This window comes from Ambystoma mexicanum, chromosome 12, assembly GCF_040938575.1.
Source record: "Ambystoma mexicanum isolate Mex_15411 chromosome 12, UKY_AmexF1_1, whole genome shotgun sequence".
In the NCBI taxonomy this organism is placed as follows: Eukaryota; Metazoa; Chordata; class Amphibia; order Caudata; family Ambystomatidae; genus Ambystoma; species Ambystoma mexicanum.
In genome coordinates this window covers 617,924,849-617,947,947 of record NC_090936.1, presented here as the reverse complement: position 1 = coordinate 617,947,947, position 23,099 = coordinate 617,924,849, and the positions used below count along the sequence as shown (strand labels likewise).

The window sequence follows — 23,099 nt, the reverse complement described above, 5'->3', positions numbered from 1 at the left end:
AAAAGAGATTACTACTACTGTGCTTCGTGTGCAAGTTGAAAGAGACACACACCTTGTTCTTTACTAATTCTGGAACCCTTGGCCGGAGTCCCTACAAGGCTCGCTCCCTGCTGCCCACCTTTGAAAATATTTCTACTGATGAGAGCTTGGACTCAGGAATGTCCATTGTTGTGCATTTTCTCTTCACTTCCTATTTGTATTCCTTTATGTGGTTTGGTTATGGGCAATTGCCAATGAATCACAGTATCATAGTCACCGATTTAGGTCTATGGTTCCACTTTTCCCGCCAGATAATAACTTGAATATCCTCACCTTGCCTATACGTTTTTAATGCAATAGGTCTGAGTCAAAAAAGCTTTTCTCAGGTACAAAGGAGATTGGTTTGTGGACAATTCATACTTTTAATTAATTTAAACCTGGAACTTGGCATAAGATTGGGCATTTGAAAATCTGACAACTCCTTGTTGCATGCCTATGAATTGTAGCTGTGGCGAAGGGTATGGTAAATAGGTGCATGCCTATAAAAGCATAAATTGGCATGCATATAAAAGTTGCTGTCAAATCTTTTTTCAAAACACATAGGTTACACTCGGAAATTCTATGTATAAGTGATATTTGTGAGATGTGAAATTAAGTGAAAGAAAACTTGTTTTAAAAGGTGTTTGGTTAAAAAAATGTCCAGTCAGTCGTGGTATAAGCTTACTCCGTAATAAGATCACATCATCCCAGATGACAAATGTTGGGTGTATGGTGGCCCTTTTTGTGGCTCGCGTGTAAATGACACTTTTTTTCTGACAGTGGTTAGTTACCCCCTGATTTCTGTGTGAATCCTCTTTGTGGTCAATAGGATGGACCAGTTATTAACATAAGGCAAAAAAGGCAAACTATATACTAGAACATTGATTCTTTGTGAATAGGCCCTAAAGTATTAAACATAATCTATTAATAGTTTTTTTATATAGAATCTGTTCTTTTCATAGTTATTTTCTAGCAAATATAGTATGTGCAATGCCAATCAGTATGAAATAAGGACTACAAGGTGGGTTATGCAAACTAAAATCATTGTTTATCACATAGCACCAGTCAATTATTCACTTCAAGTGTTCACATATCAGCATTAGATTGTTATACAGCTAAGGCTAAACCCATACACAACACATATATAGGCATCAAAAGCCATAATCCATTATATACACCCTAGCGTTATGTCTCAGGGAAAACCAGGCGCCTTTTTCAAATGGACTAAACAGATGACAAAATAGAACTCTATTTTTCTTATTATTTTGCATGCTACAATGTGGGATGTTTTTACCCATGCATCCACGCCCTACCATAAAACTGTGCAGTACTGGCATGGAAAACATCATGATGGCCAGAACTCCCCAGAGAGTGCACAGGGAAAACATGAAGAATAGGCTGCCACCCATTTTTGCCTATGTTGTGAGCACAGGAGAACACTGCCTAAAACCACCATCGGGCTACACACACAGTAGCCTGAAACCATTGGGAGTGGCAATGCTGATTGCCAAAAAGCAACTCAGAACTGTGGGGAATTCATTTTCTTAATCCCAAAAATGGATGCAATACCGGTACTCACCACTATCAGAAAGCCGGCGTTTTAAAACCACCAGACTTTTGTGTAAAACTGAACAGAGGAACCCAAACCAGACCAAGGAAAGACTTGCTAAGAGGTGGATACAATGTAAAACTATATTCTGAAATGACTTGAAGGAAGTAATTATTTAATGTATAGGTAAAAATTGTAAGTTTGATTTAAACTGGGAACTAAAGTGACATTTAGCTGAATTCTGCCTGACAACTACCCCCGACAGGAGAAACCTGCTCAGCCACTCTTCCTAGGCCTATCTGCATCCTGCTTCCCCACCAAAAGGAGTTGACACCTCTCTGATTAGATTAGGGGAGGGGCACCGCAGGAGGTTGAACAAAGCCTTGTCCTGGACTCAGGGAAATGTTATATTGGGGGGGCCGTAAAGTGGCTTGCTCTTGGGAGAAGTGGAAGGAGAAGTGCCTCTGGGAGCCACCCGAGCTGGAGGCGGGGGCAGACAGAAGCTTCCCCCATGTGCTTTGGAACCTAAACCACACCCATCTGGGCCAGAGCATAATTTTAAAAAAAGATGGATAATTCATAGTACGGACTTGTCATAATTATATAAGTAATATCATTATTCTTGTGATTTTTCTGTGCACGTTTTAAGAGGTGTTAGGACCCTGTGGTGTATGCTGGGGGGTTGCTAGCAGAAAATAGGGTCTAACTCCAAATGTCTGCATGTTAAAAATCTGACACTTCATCAATTAATGTCCATACTCCTTGCACACATGTGTGTAATTTTTGGTAAATGTCCGATATTGGTAAACCAGTCAAAAAGCGCAAAATGTTGTCATTTTTGAATGCAAGCCCCCAGGAAGATCAGAGGCGGACAAGCATGGACCATAAGGAATATATAATGTGTACATGTAATTTCAACAAATTGTGTATCTGAGAAATATGTATTTGAATCAAATATAGATTTGTGGGCAAATTGACCAGGGGAGGATCCTCTGACCCATAAACAGACCTCATCATGATGACAATCCATTTCCTTCCCCCAATCATGGGAGAGGGGAGAATTGGGCCAATGACAAGTAGAGAGGGGCAGGCTCAGTTATGCCACACACACACCCACTTCCAAAACACATAAAAAGAGACTGCTGGGACAGGTAGAGACATTCAATTCCATTTGCTGCGGAGCGTGCTGACCGATGACTTCACATCCAGAGATCCAACACTTAGACTTCCAAGCTAAACAGAGACTACAGAAATTTGAACCAAGAAGGCCCACTGCAAGCAAAAGTATTTGTCAGCAGGCCTCAAAATCATTTGCAAACTGTTCCACAGCCGGGTGAGCTGTCTGAATTCTTTTGCCAAGAACTTTTGCCAGTACCCAGAAAGCAGTGTTACATCCAGAATCCACTTGATCCGGACCGGGAAGCAGAGCAGTATCCAGAACCAGAGGCCGCTGTATCCAGAGAGGCTAGACCAGCAGAGCAGAGCTGACCCAGATCGCTGTGAGCAGAACCGGTGCCTGATTGACCCGCCGAGCAGAGAGAACCGCCGCTGGACGTGTTGACCAGATCTGTGACGAGGCCCATTCATTTCAAAATTAGGAGTGAGTATCCGCCAGAACTGTGCAGAACCCAATCTCTTAGTTAAAATATTCTAATTCAAACTATTTTAACCTAATTAGAACAGCCTCCTAGAAATCCTGTCATCTGTCATTTGTAAAGCTGCACAACTGTCACCTGTCAATTCTGCAGCTGCAAGCTGTCACCTGTCATTTTGAGTTTTACTTTAAATCCGAAAATCTACCTTTATTAAATCATCTGTATCTCCGGAACCGTTTGTCCTTTCATTTTAAAGCTGTGATTCTAGGCTTTCCAACAAACCTAGAACCGACTTCCTACTCCCTATACTTATTCCGCAATCGCGATTTACGCACTCGCGAAATTTACCGCGATTTGAGATTTTGGCTCAATTTCTCCACTTGTCAAAATAGCAGCTCCATTCTTTCCTTTGTTAAATTCCGTTTGCAACCTGGTAATAACTCATAGAGCATTGCTAAAGTGAGCTTGAACTAATACCAACAAGCATCTCTCACTCACCCTGAATCTCTAGAGGGAATTAAAATCAGTTAGCAAATTTTCCCATCCGTTGCCATCACATTTAAAAGCATTTTGGGCCTGCGTTTCAAACTTCTACCTGTTTCCTCTAAGCTTGCTGGGGGGGAACTGATTTTCGTATTGTATTTGATTGCATTCCTGAGAACTGTGTGCTCCTCTTTCCATCACCTTCCATTTCTTACATTGCATAGGGGGGGGGATGAATTGCCAGAGAAAAAGTGATTACATTGTTGTTGGTTGAAATCATATCAAGTTTATTTGCTGTACTGCCTTTTATTCCACCTTGCATTTCTTTCAAACCATCAAGCATTTTCAGCTACCTCACCCTCTATACTACTCCTAAGTAATCAAGTGTACCACTGTAACATTACCCATTGTGGAACCACATCATATGTCTCAATGTACTATCAGATATTTATTTATTATAAAAGGGTGATATATATATATTGTTTAATTTTTCAAATAAACCTTTTAAATTTGCAAAACAGACCTACTTCTTGGCTCAGTGGGGTCAGGGGGATTCTAAGAGAGGGGTGTTATATAAGGGTTGTCATCCAGAGTACATGAACTGGACCTAAAAATACATCAATAAGGGTTTCCGTCAGCATCCCAGACTAGGCATTGACTTAGCTGTAGTGTTGAAGTGAAGCCGCTTAACAAAGTGGGTGCTCGGAGCCGGGATATTCTGGGTTAGAGTTACCATTTGTGCAGCTTAATACAGTATGCCAACTGACCGGATAAACATATCCGGTTAGATCACCACGCTGTTTTACACTGTGAAAGCACTTCTCAAAGGAACGCTCTAAGGAGAAGGTTTGTTTTGCAAAATAAAATACAAACTTCTGTAAGTCAGGAAGGAACTCAAATTCCAGAATGACTACACTGGTAGACATCAAAATAGCCAGAGAGCACTTTTTACATAAGCTATTTGTGAGAGGTGAGTGGACTCATCAGGACCAAACGGTCTGGTTGCAGGCAATCGCGCAACAGGTCACTAAAACAGGGTCAGATACATGGAGAGATCAGGGTCCCTTACATGTGGCCCTGAGTGAACTATACATGGCTCCTAAAGCTAAAGATGAACACGACAAGATGGTTAGGATAGCGGCATATTTGTATCTATATATGGGAGCCATGCAGGACAAATGTGCTGAAGGCCAAGATCTGGCAAATAGGCAACAGATCGCGTTAGAGAAGGCCCAATCTGACCTGGTCTCTTCTGAGCAGAGGATGCACGGAAGCCAGGAGTCAGAAAATGAGAGCAGACAGTATGTCATTAAAATCAAAGAGGACATGTGCATCCTGCAACAGGAAAAGTCTGACCAGGATACCAGATTTCTGGCCTTGCAGAAGGAGTACCAAGAATGTTCGGACTCCCTACTACAGAGCCAGAAAAAGCTGGAGCAACAGTTAGACTTCAATAGGGCATGTGCTGAGCAGGTAGTCATCCTGCAAAGCCACCTAGATAGGGAGAAGGCAGAGAGCAATAAACTGATTTTGAAAGACCTGGATACCCAGGCAGAGTTTGACCAGGAGCGCCAGAAAGCTGGTGCCTTCCAAAGGCAAAGGGACGACCTGGCGGCACAGATGCAGGCTCTTAGTCAGGAAAGGGATACCTTAGGCCAGGAAGTCTGCCACTTAAAAAGGAAAATGGAAGAAAATCACCTGGCCCTCCAGGGACTGGGTGACCTCCAAAAAGAACACCAGAACTTGTTAGAGCACACCAGGAGGGTGGAGGATGCTCTGGCAAGAAAGGAGCAGGCCGATAGGGACACAGCTCAGGAGGTAACCATCCTGCAGCAAAGACTGGCCCAGTACTCCAGGACCAATCAGGAGGCACAGAGAGAGAATGAGGCTCTCTGCCAGCACAATGATAGGCTCCAGCAACAGGTAGCGATGCAGGAGAGACTGATAGAGTCTAATAAGGCCTTAACTGAGGAACTGAAAGCACAGGCTCTTGCATTGCAACAGGGAACAGGGGCAGATAGAGATGAGGTTCGCTGGGAAAGAGAAACTCCTGAGCATAACTTCAGGAGCCCTAGTACCAGAGGCCTTCATCTCTCCCAGTCCCTGGACTCTGCCACCCCCATGTCCCCTCGCGCACATGAGCCCAGGGCCACGGGGATGGCAGATTACTATCCAGCTAGAAGTGTGGGGCTCATAGGCCAGTACCTCCCAGGAATGGATGGGCGGGCATCCGGGTATGGGCACCCAAGCACAGTGCAATTTAGTGGGGAACCCCAGGAGAGTAGGCCCATTAAGGGCATCCTGAAAACCTCTGCCCAGTTAGGTCAGTGGTGGGGTACCCATCAAATCCTGGAAGAAAGGAGGGATCTGAAGACTCCTCTGAGCCATTCCCAGGCTCGCAGAATCCGGGAAAACCTGGAAGATCAGACGGGCACCTCTGGGAGCAGTGCTTCTGAGTCAGAGGATGAATGGACCAGGGTTACCCGAACCAAAAAGGCCAATAAGGCAAAAAGGGCCTTGCTTAAGGACCCATTGAAACAAATAAAGGCAATAAGGAGTGTCATCACGCCTTATCATAAGAACACCAAGTATTCTGTTTGGGAACACTTGGAGCTCTATGAGCAAATGATGGAGACTTTCCATTTGAAGGACAGCGGTAGCTGCATCCAGTACGTCAAATGGACCTTCTCACCAGAATACTACAGTTTCTTTGCAGGGCTGGAGGATCAAAACCATTCAAGGTGGTCCACATACAGGGCGACCATCTTGAAAAAAAGTTCTGTGCACAGAAATCCTCAAGAGGCTCGCAAGGCAGCCTACAATTTGCAATGTGGGGAGGATCAGGCCCCACAAGAGTTTGTGCAAGAATTAAAGCGTGCTTTTGCGCAGACCACCAGAAGGGTGCGCATGGATAGCAGAGAATTTATCAATATGTTTTTCCATGCCTTACCCAAATATATAATGACCCAGCTTGTGAGAGATTTTCATGAAAAAAGATCTTTAGACTGGGTCATTGAACAGGCTACCCGGATCTATGAGGTGCAGAAGGCCATCGAAAATAAAAATAATACGCCGAAAAACCCCAAAACCAACAGCACCCCTGCTGCTGCCAAGGTGGCAGAGGTAAAGGTTGCCCCGTTTTAGATTTGGAGATGGGGGGGGGCCTGAAAACCTGCCTGCACCTAATAATGCCGAGCCCAGAAGGCCCTCGGGCCAGTCACAGATAGGGAGTCGAGGAGGTAGTCCCACAAATGGGGTCCCTCCCTCCCCTGATTATGTAAGTCCCCGCTACAAGGGAAACCGACCCATCCTGGGTTATGTGTGGACTCCTCCAGCCCAAGGGGGGGGATCCAGCCAAGCACCTGACCCAGGGAACTTCACTCCTAACGTCCCCCAGGAGGGCAGAAATTCCCCAAACACTGGGCAGAACTTTTTTCCCAGGTATCCACCCAATTCCCAACCCCAAAACCATCCATCCTTCTTTCCCCAATTCCCTGAGCCCAGACCACCTAATCCGGGAGAGGGGAGGCCAAGGGTGGAGGGGTACCCAAATCTTCCCAATCCGGGGTATTACCAGAGAAGGGATAGCTACCCTTCCCGGGATCAGCCCAGGGGAGAAAATAGAGCCCCGTATCAGCCTGAGCGGGTTTCACAACTTGAGCACCAGGTCCAAAATATGGCACGAGATCTGGGTCACATACTGAGGGCTCAACAGAACCCTCCGATGAGCATGCCACCGCAGAATGCCCCAAACTCTGCACCTGGTGCTCCAGAACAATGATGGGGGCAGCACACCGATAACCCACTGGTTCCCAGGGAGGAGGCACAAGGGGAAGGGGGGTGTAAAGCCTTGGAGGAAGCTTCCTTCCCAACTTGTAAACAGCCCCTGGAAAACCAGGAACCGGAAACGAAATCTCCTGCCCCTGAAAGTCTGCCTCCAAAGGAGCAGAGGGGGGGTAGGAGAAACAAAGGACCCAAACAGACCCACTTTGTGGAGGAGATACAGGTCTTCCAATTTGAGGGAGAGGAATCCTCAGAAGATCCTGGGAAAGGGATCTTCTCCTTCAGAGATGGGGGAACTCCTCCCAAGGAAAAATTGGTCCCAAGGGATGCCAATTCAGACTGGGGAGGTGTGGAGACTGAGCTACCGCCACCCATCATCTCATCCCAGAACCGACAATACCAAAATCCCATGGGTCAAACCCATCCTGATGACTGCCTCCAAAAAGGGTGGGGCGGCCCAGAACCCGAAACCATTTCCAGTTGCCAACTTTTTCTTTCAGATTCCCCAGGCTCTCCACAGAATTCTGCCCAAATTTCTTCGCTAGCAACGTCCAAAACTAGAAAGTTAACCCACCGGTTGTCCAAAAATGTGCATTATCTGTGCCCCCTTGAGGAGAAGGCGGGAAGATATTATGCCCCGTTAAAAGTACAGGGGCAGGGTACAATTTCGGCACTGGTGGACACTGGATCCCAAGCTACCCTTCTGTCCAAAAGGGCTTTTGATGAACTGAATTTAGGAAGGGGAGAGAATTATCGTATTCCTCTCACCTCTCTTCCTGGACAACTCCAGAACTTTGACGGGAAGGAAATTCCCGTCGAGGGGACGGCAGATTTGGACATTAAAATTGGGCGATACAAGGTGAAACACCCGGTCATAGTAGTGACTCCAGAGGGCACCCCTTGTTTACTAGGGAACGACCTCCTGAGAAGGTTGTCACCCCTAATAGATTGTGTAAACAAAGTCCTCTGGACCCAGACTAGCCGACCAATAAAATTAAAACAGAGTGTCAACCATGTTAGTTTAAAAGGCACCTGCCACATGGTTAAACAAAAATCTGACCAAGTAGAATTTCACTTCCAGAACAACCAAATTCCAGACGTGACAGTAATAGCAGTAGGACAACAGACTGGTGGTGGGGGGTCCTCTCTATTTCTGAAAATCAACCTTCCTTCCAGTTTAAGGTGGTATTCCACACTGGAAGGAAACACTCTGAAATTCTTTACCAATCCACAATCAGACACTCCCACTCCTATAGTCCAGAAAGATGTGAAATCAGCTCAGAGCCTGGCTGATATTCAGCAAATTGGAGAGCAGTTGTTCATCCCTGTTCAGTTAAATGATGGGAAGGACTCTGTTCTCGCTCGAGTGTGTGTGAACAACGGTAAGAGCTTCATTAGCGAAGCCATGTTCCGCCAACTCCCAAAAGATCCAGCCATTCCCACATTCAAACTGATAGACAAATGGGAAATGGACCTGGAAGCACCTAATTCCAAACATCTCCTGCCAAGCAGGTGTATGCTCAAAATCTCCATTGGCAACAAGAGCATAGTCCATAATTGTTGGGTCGTGCGAGACGTCACTGCCGCCTTTTACTTAGGCAGTGACATTCTCAATCGCTTTGCCATTAGTTTGGACCTAATAAACTTCAAAGCTTGGTCCCGATTAGCGGATAATCCCATGGGCTTTGATGATCCAGAAAAAGCATTTAGGTCAGCTCAATTGCTACCTTATGCAGTTGAAATTCAGATTAAAGAGGAAGTCACCATCCCAGAAAGGACCCGACAATTCTCCCTGGAAGTGAAAGTTAAAAGAGGACAAAAATTGAAAAACCCTGATGCTTATATTCATCTAAATGCTTCTCTCCAACAGCAAGGGTTAGGGGTAAACCCAACACCATTAGTCAACATAGAACATAACACCATTCCAATAGAGGTGGATAACACCGACTTAAAGAGTATTACTCTAGCCGCAGGCACCATTATTGGAATGGCGGTTGATGACCGACATTTCTCCATTGATTTAGGAAATGAACTGTTAGGACCAATCCCCAAGGACTGTTTTGACAGTGACAGTGAGGACAATACAACACCAGACAAGATTTTCACCCGGCATGGGAGGAACTTCCTGGTGTACACTTCTTGCCCTTATGGTAAGGAAGATGTGATTTGTGACTTCAGGAGGGATGAGGTGATCTTCCAGGTCCATGAGGGCTGCCTTTCCCACCTGAAGCCTCCAGTCCAAATCAGCACTCTGACCAGGGACTTCTCCACCCAGTTGGAGGAGGCCGCTGAGATAGCAAAACCAGAAGTCTTTCCAGGCTTCAGGCAGATGGTGGAAGAGAGAGTCAACCTAGCTGATGCCTGCGTGACTCTGGAACAGAAGCAAAAGTTGAAACAAGTTTTCTTGGATTTCCAAGATCTCTTTGTGGTAGACTCATATGACTGTGGTTGCACCAACATCCACACGACAACAATTCCCACGGACCCTGGCATGACTCCAGTGTTTGTGAAGCAATATCGTTTGCCTCTCGCATCCATGGAGTCCCTTACTGAAATAATTAAGAACCTTGAGTCCCGGGGAATAACCCGTCCAGTCCACAGCACTTTCAATAATCCGGTGCTGGGAATATTGAAGCCAAACGGCCAGTGGAGACTCTGCGCCGACCTTAGGGAGCTCAACAAACGGGTCCATATTTCCCGATGGCCTCTGCCCTACATTGACCAAGGGCTGGCCCAGATTCAAGGGTCACAAGTATTCACTGCAATAGACCTGACCAATGGATACTGGACCGTGCCTGTCAGTAGGGAGGACCAATACAAACTGGCTTTTACCTTTGGGGGCCAGCAGTACACCTGGACCCGGACTCCCTTCGGATACCTCAACTCCGGCAATGAAGTCAACATTTTCTTACATAAGGCCATGCCCGACCTGGGTGCGAGGGGTAACCTGGCTTATGTAGATGATGTCCTCATCAAAAGTTCATCTGTGGAGGAACACATAGCGGAGATCCATTATGTTCTGACGCAGTTGAGGGCCGCCGGAGCAAAACTTTCCTTTCAGAAAGCACAGTGGTGTAGAACCCGTGTTAATTTCTTGGGGCATGAGATTACTCCTCAGGGTCTCTGTCCCCAGGAAAAGAAAGTGGAAGCACTTCAGAAACTGAAAGACCTCACAACTCTGCGGGAACTAAGGAGCCTCCTTGGACTGACTAATTACAGCAGAAAGTTCATTGAGGGCTACGCAGAGATCACTAGACCCCTGATTCATCTCCTGAGGGGGGGTCAAGTGGGAATGGGGTCCAGAACAATCCGAGGCAGTAAGACAACTCAAGAGAAGCCTCTCAAAAGGGCCTTGCCTAGCTTACCCTGTCAGAAACAAGGAGTTCTTCCTGGAGACAGGATTCTCTAATACGTGCTTGACAGCAGTATTATACCAAAAGCATGACAAGGTCAATAAAGTAATCTCCTATGCGAGCAAAACGTTATCCTCGGTGGAGGAAAAATTCAACGATTGTGAGAAGGCACTCCTGGCAACGGTGTGGGCATTGAAGAATTACCGCCCGTTTATCCAGGGGGAACACATCATAGTGGAGACTCCACACCAGCCTCTGCAATACCTCCAAAGTGACAGAATCCGGGCCGGAAATGTGAGTAATTCCCGAATTACTTCCTGGATTCTGTCAATGCAAGGCTTTCCTGTGGAGGTCAGATATGGCCAAAACAAGAAGAGTCCCCTCGCGCAAGGTCTGGCTGACTTGCATGATTGTGCCAGAGAAAACTGTCTCGAGGACGAAAGTCTAAAAATAAAGGACAACATGGAGGCATACCTTAATTCCCCCCCCAAAGTCTTTGAAGAAGACAAGTGTGAGGGAATGCCCACTGTCTATGTGGATGGATGCTCTTACCATGTTGACAACAACGGGGAGAAAGAACTGGTGGCCGGCGTAGTCCCCAGAACCCTCCGCTGGATACAAAATTGGTCCCCGAAGTAGTCAGGTGGCAGAATTGATGGCTGTGCATCAGGCCATCCTCACTGCTGTCCAACATCAACTCCATGAACTGGTCATAATCATAGATTCGGATTATGTACGGAATGGGTTCGTGGAGCACCTGGTTAATTGGAAAACCAGAGGCATGTTATGTGCTAATAACAAACCCCTGAAACATGGGAAGCTAATCCAAAATATTGATGATCTGGTCACATCGAATGGGATGAGGAAAAAGATCAAGGGTCATTCCAAAGTAGAGGGACCAGACAAAACTGGAAATGACTTAGCTGATCAGCTGGCGAAAACCGGGGCCATCCAAGGGGATCTAATCGAAATAGAGTCCCTGTTGGGGGAAATCCAGGTCACTGCTATCACTAGGTCCCAGACAAATGCTCACAATGATCTTTCAACTGCACAATGGAGTAAGGAGACCCCTGATGCTGATTTGATTACAGCTCAGAAGGGGGATCCAATAATTGGTAAGTTTTACCAACACATTGAGGACCCTGAGAACTTTCCCCTGACGGATACCGATTACATGGGGAAGGAGGACCTTAGAGTGTTGATGAAATGTCCAAAAATGTTCTGAATCCAAGACGGTTTGCTGGTAAGGAAATCCAAAGCTGGCCACGATCAGTGGGTGGTTCCTACCTCATTCCGAAGCCTGATGTTAAGTCACGCCCATGATGCGGCCACCGCCGGTCATAGGGGGTTTCACACAACACTGGAAATCTTAAGAGAGGTTGCATACTGGCCACACATGGGGCAGGACCTCGACCAATACTTGAAGGGGTGTCTTGTGTGTGCACAATTTCACCCATCATCCCTCACACACCGTGCGCCTCTCCAAAAGAGGGGGATGACACTGCCATGGTCAGATTTGCAAATCGACTTTGTAGGCCCTGTAATTCGCTCGTCTAGAGGAAACAAGTACATGTTGACCGTTACATGCTTGTTTACCAAGTGGGAGGAATGTCTCCCGGCCCCAAACTGCAAGGCAGAAACAGCAGCTGCCCTGATGATTAACCACATCTTTTCCCATTTTGGTCTACCTCAAAGGATTGAGTCAGACAGAGGTAGCCACTTCACCAGTGAAGTAATGACAAAGATGTGGGAGATACTGGGGGTCAAAAGGAAGCTACACATTGCTTACAGTCGAGCTTCTTCTGGAGCAGTGGAGAGATACAACCGAACCATTGTGAGCATCTTAAAAAAGTTTGTGGCAGATTCTGGGCCAAGTTGGGATATCCGACTACCTCTGGTCCTAATGGCCATCAGATCTACCCCTTCATCTGCAACTAAAATGTCACCATTTGAGTTGATGACCGGATGCAAGATGGTGCTTCCTCAGCATTTGCTCTACAGGACCCAAGAGCAGACACTGATAAATGCCTCCACAACTCATGAGTATGTGGAGAATTTAAGGAAACACCTCCAACATGCTTTTGCCTATGCTCAGCGGAATCTAGAAAGATCAGCTGAGAGTATGAAAACGCACTATGATTTGAAAACCACCAGGAAGGAATATGATGTGGGAGACCGGGTCTATCTATACAATTTCCAAAGGAACCAGACCAAACAGCGAAACTTTTTGCCTACATGGAAGGGACCCTTTGAAATTATAGACAAGATCTCCCCTGTTGCCTACAAAATCGACATCCCCAAAGGTAATTTGGCGGAAGGGGAAGATAAGTGGGTCCATATTAATCAGCTGAAGTGTTGCCATCCCAGGCACACTCTGCAGCAACTGGAGGAGTCCTCTGCAATACCAGAGGGGACCGCTCCAGAGTAATTCAGTTCCAACCCTAAAATATCCCATATATAGTCTCTAAAATATTATGACGCTTGTAAGCCACTGTCTCTGAATTATATCTTGTTTTTAAAAATTGGAATGCTATGTCTATTAAAGTATAAAATGTATATGTCGCCCCACTATATCAATAGTGGGGGAGAAATGTCTATGAATAGGTATTGCCGCTTTCCTCTGTCGTCCTAGGAGAAAGAAAACATGGAGACTGACCACGGAAGGTGACCTGGGGACCGGGAGCGAAGATCCGAGGGGCCCGGGGTACCGCCAAATCCTCCCAACAGGACCAGCAAGGAGAACTGATTGATCGACTGGAGGGAGGAAAAGATGCTGAACTGTGCCATCTATGGAATTGGAAGAAGAGGAGGCGAACATCCCAGATCTTGCGAGTTCCATCAGTGAAAGGACAGAATGGCCATCGCAAGAGGGGGGGCTTGTGGGATGTTTTTACCCATGCATCCAAGCCCTACCATAAAACTGTGCAGTACTGGCATGGAAAACATCATGATGGCCAGAACTCCCCAGAGAGTGCACAGGGAAAACATGAAGAATAGGATGCCACCCATTTTTGCTGTGAGCACAGGAGGGCACTGCCTAAAACCACCATTGGGCTACACACACAGTAGCCTGAAACCATTGGGAATGGCAATGCTGATTGCCAAAAAGCAACTCAGAACTGTGGGGAATTCATTTTCTTAATCCCAAAAATGGATGCAATACCGGTACTCACCACTATCAGAAAGCCGGCGTTTTAAAACCACCAGACTTTTGTGTAAAACTGAACAGAGGAACCCAAACCAGACCAAGGAAAGACTTGCTAAGAGGTGGATACAATGTAAAACTATATTTTGAAATGACTTGAAGGAAGTAATTATTTAATGTATAGGTAAAAATTGTAAGTTTGATTTAAACTGGGAACTAAAGTGACATTTAGCTGAATTCTGCCTGACAACTACCCCCGACAGGCGAAACCTGCTCAGCCGCTCTTCCCAGGCCTAGCTGCATCCTGCTTCCCTACCAAAAGGAGTTGACACCTCTCTGATTAGATTAGGGGAGGGGCACCGCAGGAGGTTGAACAAAGCCTTGTCCTGGACTCAGGCAAATATTATATTGGGGGGGGCGTAAAGTGGCTTCCTCTTGGGAGAAGGGGGAGGAGAAGTGCCTCTGGGAGCCACCCGAGCTGGAGTAGGGGGCAGACAGAAGCTTCCCCATGTGCTTTGGAACCTAAACCACACCTATCTGGGCCAGAGCATCATTTTAAAAAAAGATGGATAATTCATAGTACGGACTTGTCAGAATTATATAAGTAATATCATTATTCTTGTGATTTTTCTGTGCACGTTTTAAGAGGTGTTAGGACCCTGTGGTGTATGCTGGGGGGTTGCTAGCGGAAAATAGGGTCTTACTCCAAATGTCTGCATGTTAAAAATCTGACACTTCATCAATTAATGTCCATACTCCTTGCGCACATGTGTGTAATTTTTGGTAAATTGGTAAACCAGTCAAAAAGCGCAAAATGTTGTCATTTTTGAATGCAAGCCCCCAGGAAGATCAGAGGTGGACAAGCATGGACCATAAGGAATATATAATGTGTACATGTAATTTCAACAAATTGTGTATCTGGGAAATATGTATTTGAATCAAATATAGATTTGTGGGCAAATTGACCAGGGGAGGATCCTCTGACCCATAAACAGACCTCATCATGATGACAATCCATTTCCTTCCCCCAATCATGGGAGAGGGGAGAATTGGGCCAATGACAAGTAGAGAGGGGCAGGCTCAGTTATGCCACGCACACACCCACTTCCAAAACACATAAAAAGAGACTGCTGGGACAGGTAGAGACATTCAATTCCATTTGCTGCGTAGCGTGCTGACCGACGACTTAACATCCAGAGATCCAACACTTAGACTTCCAAGCTAAACAGAGACTACAGAAATTTGAACCAAGAAGGCCCACTACAAGCAAAAGTATTTGTCAGCAGGCCCCAAAATCATTTGCAAACTATTCCACAGCCGGGCGAGCTGTCTGAATTCTTTTGCCAAGAACTTTTGCCAGTACCCAGAAAGCAGTGTTACATCCAGAATCCACTTGATCCGGACCGGAAAGCAGAGCAGTATCCAGAACCAGAGGCCGCTGTATCCAGAGAGGCTAGACCAGCAGAGCAGAGCTGACCCAGATCGCTGTGAGCAGAACCGGTGCCTGATTGACCCGCCGAGCAGAGAGAACCACCGCTGGACGTGTTGACCAGATCCGTGACGAGGCCCATTCATTTCAAAATTAGGAGTGAGTATCCGCCAGAACTGTGCAGAAAGTTAAAATAATCTAATCCAAACTATTTTAACCTAATTAGAACAGCCTCCTAGAAATCGTGTCATCTGTCATTTGTAAAGCTGCACAACTGTCACCTGTCAATTCTGCAGCTGCAAGCTGTCACCTGTCATTTTGAGTTTTACTTTAAATCCGAAAATCTACCTTTATTAAATCATCTGTATCTCCGGAACCGTGAACGTGGTTTAACTTTCATTTTAAAGCTGTGATTCTAGGCTTTCCAACGAACCTAGAACCGACTTCCCACTCCCTATACTTTTTCCGCAATCGCGATTTACGCACTCGCGAAATTTACCGCGATTTGCGATTTTGGCTCAATTTCTCCACTTGTCAAAATAGCAGCTCCATTCTTTCCTTTTTTTAAATCTGTTTGCAACCTGGTAATAACTCATAGAGCATTGCTAAAGTGAGCCTGAACTAATACCAACAAGCATCTCTCACTCACCCTGAATCTCTAGAGGGAATTAAAATCAGTTAGCACATTTTCCCATCCGTTGCCATCACATTTAAAAGCATTTTGGGCCTGTGTTTCAAACTTCTACCTGTTTCCTCTAAGCTTGCTGGGGGAGAACTGAATTTCGTATTGTATTTGATTGCATTCCTGAGAACTGTGTGCTCCTCTTTCCATCTCCTTCCATTTCTTACATTGCATAGGGGGGTGAGGGGGAGGGGGTGAATTGCCAGAGAAAAAGTGATTACATTGTTGTTAGTTGAAATCATATCAAGTTTATTTGCTGTACTGCCTTTTATTCCACCTTGCATTTCCTTGAAACCATCAAGCATTTTCAGCTACCTCATCCTCTATACTACTCCTAAGTAATCAAGTGTACCACTGTAACATTACCCATTGTGGATCCACATCATATGTCTCAGTGTACTATCAGATATTAATTTATTATAAAAGGGTGATATATATATATATATATATATATATTGTTTAATTTTTAAAATAAACCTTTTAAATTTGCAAAACAGACCTACTTCTTGGCTCAGTGGGGTCAGGGGGATTCTAAGAGAGGGGTGTTATATAAGGGTTGTCATCCAGAGTACATGAACTGGACCTAAAAATACATCAATAAGGGTTTCCCACAGCATCCCAGACTAGGCATTGACTTAGCTGTAGTGTTGAAGTGAAGCCGCTTAACAACAAGATGACTACATTAAGAGCAAGCAATTCCATAAATGTAACTCTTCAGTTTCCAGAAGGCTCCTTTCACCTCATTATTCCTGAGACAATAAATGAGGGGGTTTAACATCGGAATTACCACTGTGTAGAAGACAGACACCACTTTATCCTGCGTTACAGAAAAGCTGGATGATGGCCGGAGATACATGAAGAAGATGGTCCCAAAGAAGATAGAGACGGCTGTAATGTGGGAGATGCAGGTGGAGAAAGCCTTGCGCCTTCCCTCAGCAGAACGAATCCTCAAAATTGTGGCGATGATGTAACCATAGGAGGTCATGATGATTCCACAAGAGGAGGCTCCCAGAGAGGTGGCAATGACAAAAATCAACACTTGGTTGGCGGATGTGTCAGTGCACGAGAGCTCCCAGAGTGGTGGCATATCACAGAAGTAATGATTAATCAGATTGGATCGACAGAAGGACAGACTAAATGTGCAGGCAGTATGCATGATTGCCAACACGAGGCCCCCGCTGTATGCTATAGATAACAGAAGAACACAGGTATCCCTGTTCATGATTACCATATAAAGCAATGGATTGCATATAGCCACATATCGATCATAGGCCATCACTACTAGAAGAAAACATTCAGAAGATGCAAACAGAGAGAAACTGAACAGTTGGACGGCACAACCACAGAATGAGATGGACTTGTCATCAGAGAGGAAGTTGGCCATTGCTTTAGGAGTCACTGCTGTGGAGTAGCATAAATCGACACATGATAGGTTACTGAGGAAAAAGTACATAGGAGTGTGGAGCTGGGAATCAACCATTATTAAAAGAGGTATACCCACATTACCCAGTACAGTCACAGCATAAATCACAAGAAATAGGACAAAGAGCAGTTCCTGAATGTGTGGATCATCACTAAGCCCCAGAAGAATGAACTCCAGCACCAAGGTCTCATTCCAACTTTTCAATGGCTGTTTTTGACAGATTTCAACATTCGGAACCTGACGTTTTATCCCAAAAGCAGTGTCCGAAGAAGGGGAATTCATCACCAGAGCTCCGTATTACAGCTCAACCTCTAAACAATTGTTAATATTTAGGAAACCTATAAAAAGGAGATGAGCCGAATTGTAAGACGTAAGCTTCGGAGCATTGATTCCCTGTGTTTTTGAGACTTGATGAATACACCAACACTCTGCTACTGCTGAAAGAAGACATAAACATAATGGACTAGGCTGTGAAGAACTTTATGTTACCCAATGAAATCTCCAATTTCTGATCCATAGATGTGGTACAGAACGCGTTAAAGAATAATAGTAAGGAGCAAAGATATTTGTGGTAGCCTTCCATGTGTAATGGACCTGGACTTTGCATAAATGAACAGTTAAATTGTTTGGATGAAGAAGGCTATGGGCTAATGCACAGCTAACTTTAGGACTAGGACTGCTTATAATTAATTCTTCAGTGTCCTGCTTGATAGGGTGATATCTTTTCCATAATTTTTGCTGGGAGAAAAACAAGATTCAACATGCAAATCCACAGTGTACATGTTATAGGACAATGGCAAACATGACCATCGGGTTCAAAAGAAGTTGTAAAGCACTTGTCTATAGGCCATATTGGACAATGTAGTTTAAGGAAACATTTCTTTCAAGAAGGACATTGGCATTCTTTAATGGTTTGCCCGTTCAATATAGTGGGAGGCAAAGGGGGTGGAGGAGAATGAGGGAATTAGGAAACAGTGGATTCCATGTGGGGTAAACATTTTTTTCCCGTTCTGAGGTGATCCTGCATCTCAAATATTCCAATCATTGGTTAATTGCTCTATTCATTTATTTCAGCCCCAACATTGTGAAACTGGTAAGTTTCATCCCAGTGTCATTGTAGTCATAAATTAGATGCATATGTCTAGAGGGGGTGGGTGGTATGCAGAGGTGGGAAAAGCAGAGAAAATGATGATATGGTGGAGCAGGTGGGTATAGGAGAGCACCTCAGTAGAAGAAAAAAGAAATACATGCCACAATGAAACTTACCAGAATGAAATTTACCACTTTCAAATTTTGGGGGATGCACTCACATAGGACTGGTCATTACCATAATGAGTAACCTGTGAAGTCTCTTATGAAATACATTTTGGGTGCACTCATACAACAAAGGGATTACAGGACACACAAAGATTTGGAATGATTTTCCTGAAAATGTGGAATATAGCCATATTGTAAGTGTAGAAGAAAATATATATATATAGTTTTAGGATTTATGAATTGACTCATGTATACTATACTAGCTGTTGCCCACAGCTTCACTCATGTGGATTTGGTACAATTGTTTTCAAAAGACATATGAGTTTTTCGTATGAACACACTCTGGAACAGGCCACTTAAAACTGACCATGCAAGAAGCAGTCTTCCCTTAGGTTAATCTCCGCTACCTTTAAAGTCTGCCCCTGAGATTTGTTGATGGTCATGGGGAAACAAACCTTTGCGGGAACTGAAGTCTTTTGAATTCAAACAGATATTTTGTAGGTATGAGAGGAATTTGTGTTATGAGCACAAACTTCCTCTGGCCAGAACTGGTTTGGAGAGCTTTCACTCACAATCTGGTGCCAATACAAAGCTTAGGTGGGTTGAGGTTCTGCAATAATATGAGAGGTGCTCCCACTGTGAGAAGAAGTTTGTGTTCGGGAAGACTAGAAAGATTTAAAGTGTTCTAGAACTCAGTGGGATGGGGACTGTGTCATCACTTTGAACCACTGAGTTTACAGATTTGGACTTCATTTGGACTACTCCAAAATAATTAATAAGTATCTTATTGATTACTGAAGCCATGCTGTTCTTTGGCATTAAAATGGCATGGTCACATAACCCATTCTGTAGATTTCTCCATTAGATTCTTTATGTTGGGGTACATTTGGATGTAAGGTCTGGTAGGGAATTGACGACTGTGCCTAGGTCAGAAGGGATGACAGTTTTGCTCTCAAATAAGGGATACCCTTTGTTACCAATTTTAAGAAGCAGGTCGGAAACTTATTTTATAACAAAGGTTTAAAATGTGTGAATTTGTACTTTTCTAACATCTTTTGTTTGTAGATATGGGGTATCTTTCAAATAAATTCAACCCCATTTTCCACCTTCCTTAACTGGAGTTTTGGAAAATGGTAAAACACGTGTTTCTCTTTTTTTTAAAGAAGAATTTCAATACCGATGTTCACGTCTGTAACATTTTTGTTTTTTGAGATAATGGTATCCTCATAAAAAAATTCACTTTCTTTTTTCAACCTCTTAGGGACAGAATTTCCAAAAATCCTTCCATAGTGGGTGCCTACATCATGAAAAGAATGTACAGTCCAAATTTCACGTTCCTAGGTTAAACAGTTTGAGCTGGGCTTTGACGAGTCAGTCAAAAATTCATCCCCCTACCCTTAGGGATGGACCTTCCAAAAATCCTTCCTTAGTGTGTGCCTACATTATGAAACCAATGTACCTTCCGAGGGGTGGGGGATCTCAGTGGGGGGGGGGACCCCCTCAAAAGGGATCAGGAGTGGGACAGGCAAAAAGACCAACCTGGTGGATGCAGTCTTTTCGAAATGGAATCTGCAAGGTCGTCCTTTTGTGCCCAGCCTTCAAACCCAGCGTCAAACTATGTATTATGTTTTATATGAGCTAAAAATACAAACATAAAATAAGATCATAATATGGAAAAAAATGCAGACAAAACAGTAGAATGAAGATCACACGAGGTGAGTGTTATATTCAGTATGACAAATCAATCAGTTCAATTCATTGTTCTGATGCCCTCTTTTGTCTTTATCTAGCTGATTTGATCATGGAAGAGAGAGGTGAACACAGATTTGATTCCAAGAACAACCATTAGATGCACGTTCACAATGGCTTTAAGCGGCTCACCTTTAAATTCTATTGATTCTGCATACGTACGTCTACCAGCCTGTGTAAGCGGCATTCCAGCAACTTCAAAATTGGATGTTACAGTTGGCAAAACTATAAATATTGGCAGGTCATTAAAGACTAGTTGTTGGGTACTTATCTAGCAGCAGGTGATATATTGAGATATTAAATAGTGATGGCATAACCTCAGCCTGCAAACTCTTTAATTCTGGACCATGGCCGTTTTTTGTGTGAATTGGGACATAAATAAATATGATACATTTAAGTTTACTGACCTCTCTATTGCAGCTCCAGGAGGGCCCGGGCAGAGAGACAATAAAGAACCCTGAAATTCCTGAGGTGCAGGCACCCTACACTCTTCAGAGCAGCATATGTGGCTAATGCCACTGTAGGCCTCTGGGTGGCCAAAACCGGTGGGGCCCCTCAATCATTTGTTTTCGGAGGATCTGATTATTTTGTGGTATGCCTGTGGGAGGGTCACGAATATTCTATGATGTGTAAAGTACATTGTTAATGTGAGGACAGCTGCCTTTGATGGTCTATGGGGTCTAGTTAGTCAATGTTCCCATACCACTTTAGACAGGAATAACAACACATTCGAATTGAGTTCTTGTTTTAATTAGTTTAAATCTGATAGAGAAGAAACCTGTAATGCCCTGATTTTGACTAGCCCAGCCGGTCACTGAGGTAAGATAAATGGGATAGGGGGCTGAAGGGGAGCTCCGAGGAATTTGTAAGTGCTCATTGAAATGGTGATGTGAGATCACATGGAATGCAGATCAATACATGGTTCCCAACTGTGTGCTGTGCCTGTTTTCAGATGTTATTCTATTGCAGTGCCTGTAAGCAGGAAATGGTGACACATGCTACACTGGACAAAGGACATTAATATTTTCCACGATTAAAATATCTGTCAAAAATGGCATTTATATGAGATATATAATCCATAATGTATTATTGACAATTGGTGTATGGACCTATACACATTTAAACAGAGAGAAAGAAAGAGCGAGAGGGGGAGAAAGACTGAAAGAGAGAGAGTGAGAGAGAGAGAGAGAGAGAGGGAGAGAGGGAGAGAGGGAGAGAGAGAGGGAGAGAGGGAGAGAGAGGGGACTTGGAGATTGAGAATGAAAGACAGGAATATAATGTTATGTTATGTTACTTGGCATTTATATTCTTGGCCTTTTGTATCATTGCTATGATCTCAAAGCGCTTGTAGGTTGATCGCCCTCGGGAACCGCAGTTCAAGTCAGTAGAGAGAGAGAGAGACTGCCTATAGTGCTTGGGTGCACCAGATATGTGTGCAGCCAGTGTGGTAGTTGCAAGAAGAGAGAGAGAGCGAGTGAAAGCTTTCCATGATTGGTGCCAATTAATCATTATTGAATTAAATTGGATCTTGTGTGTGTGAGAGAGAGTTAGAGCAATAGAGAGAGAATGCGTGTTTTTGGGTGCGTGAGAGAATAACTGGAGAGTGGTAACTAGGGACAGGGATATTAACAAAGAGAGAGTGACAATAAAAGCTTTGGCAATACTAGTATCTTCCTGGGTCATATCTATAAAGAATTATTGAATTGAATATTGAGTTTGATTTCCTGTATGTGATGCGCTCTGGAGAAGCAGCAAGGAAGAGAGAGCGAGAGAAAGAGAGTGAGGGAAAGCAATGGATAGACAATGATGAAGAAATAGAGCGAGTGAGTGTATTAAGTTACTTCTTCTCTCACAGTTCTTCCAGGCCATTGACTTGCTCAGTGCTTGCCAACACGGCATGAATGTCACAGTCTTTCATTATTCGACTTTTGCTCTTTTCTTCATCACTAGCCCAATCCTCAATTAACCAACATGCAAATACACACATAACCAGCAAGCTGCAGCAGCATACTGCAATGCACAATTCACCACATTAATTATTACATGATCTGTCCTACTTTCCAGGGCAGCATTGCAGTTTGCTGACTGTGAGATGGCAGATGTGAAGACGCCAGGGAACAAAATGGCTGACGTAGCAACTGCTATGTATTTATTCCCTTCATGGTGATTGATTGTTATATCGCATGGAAGCTGTGATGAATTCTACTGCACTGTATTCCCTTTGGTAACCCTGCCTTTATATGCAACAAGTGTGTTGAAATTGCATCTCGATCCATTGCACCTTGGCTCTTGTACATTGTAAGATTTTTCAGGGAAATATACAGCTGTTTATTTCCTCAGGTGATTGACGGGCTAGAAAATCTATTCAATTAAGATGAAAATATTGCTAAACCTCTTCACTGCCTCAGTAAAATAGTCGACGTTAGACATACATAACACGCTAAAATGTCATTAAATACACCAGTTGTAGGTAATCAGTAAGGTGCAGGAAGTCACAGAAAGACCCGCGTTGTCCACCCCTCAAACTCCTTGTAAGTGCACCTTATTATTGCTTGAAAATATGAGGGCACATTCTTGGACCAGATTTGTTGGACAGAGATGGTGGAATATGTGCGGCTTGAGATGGGCCTGAG

At 44.3% G+C, this 23,099-nt stretch overlaps 1 protein-coding gene across 1 annotated transcript; it reads right to left on the bottom strand.

Annotated features, from left to right (window-relative positions):
* Window positions 1-16,719: 16,719 nt before the first annotated feature.
* On the bottom strand, window positions 16,720-17,742 carry LOC138514637 (olfactory receptor 5AR1-like). The gene has a single exon (XM_069630079.1). It carries the CDS (start codon window positions 17,740-17,742, stop codon window positions 16,720-16,722), a length of 1,023 nt encoding a protein of 340 aa, XP_069486180.1.
* Window positions 17,743-23,099: the final 5,357 nt, after the last annotated feature.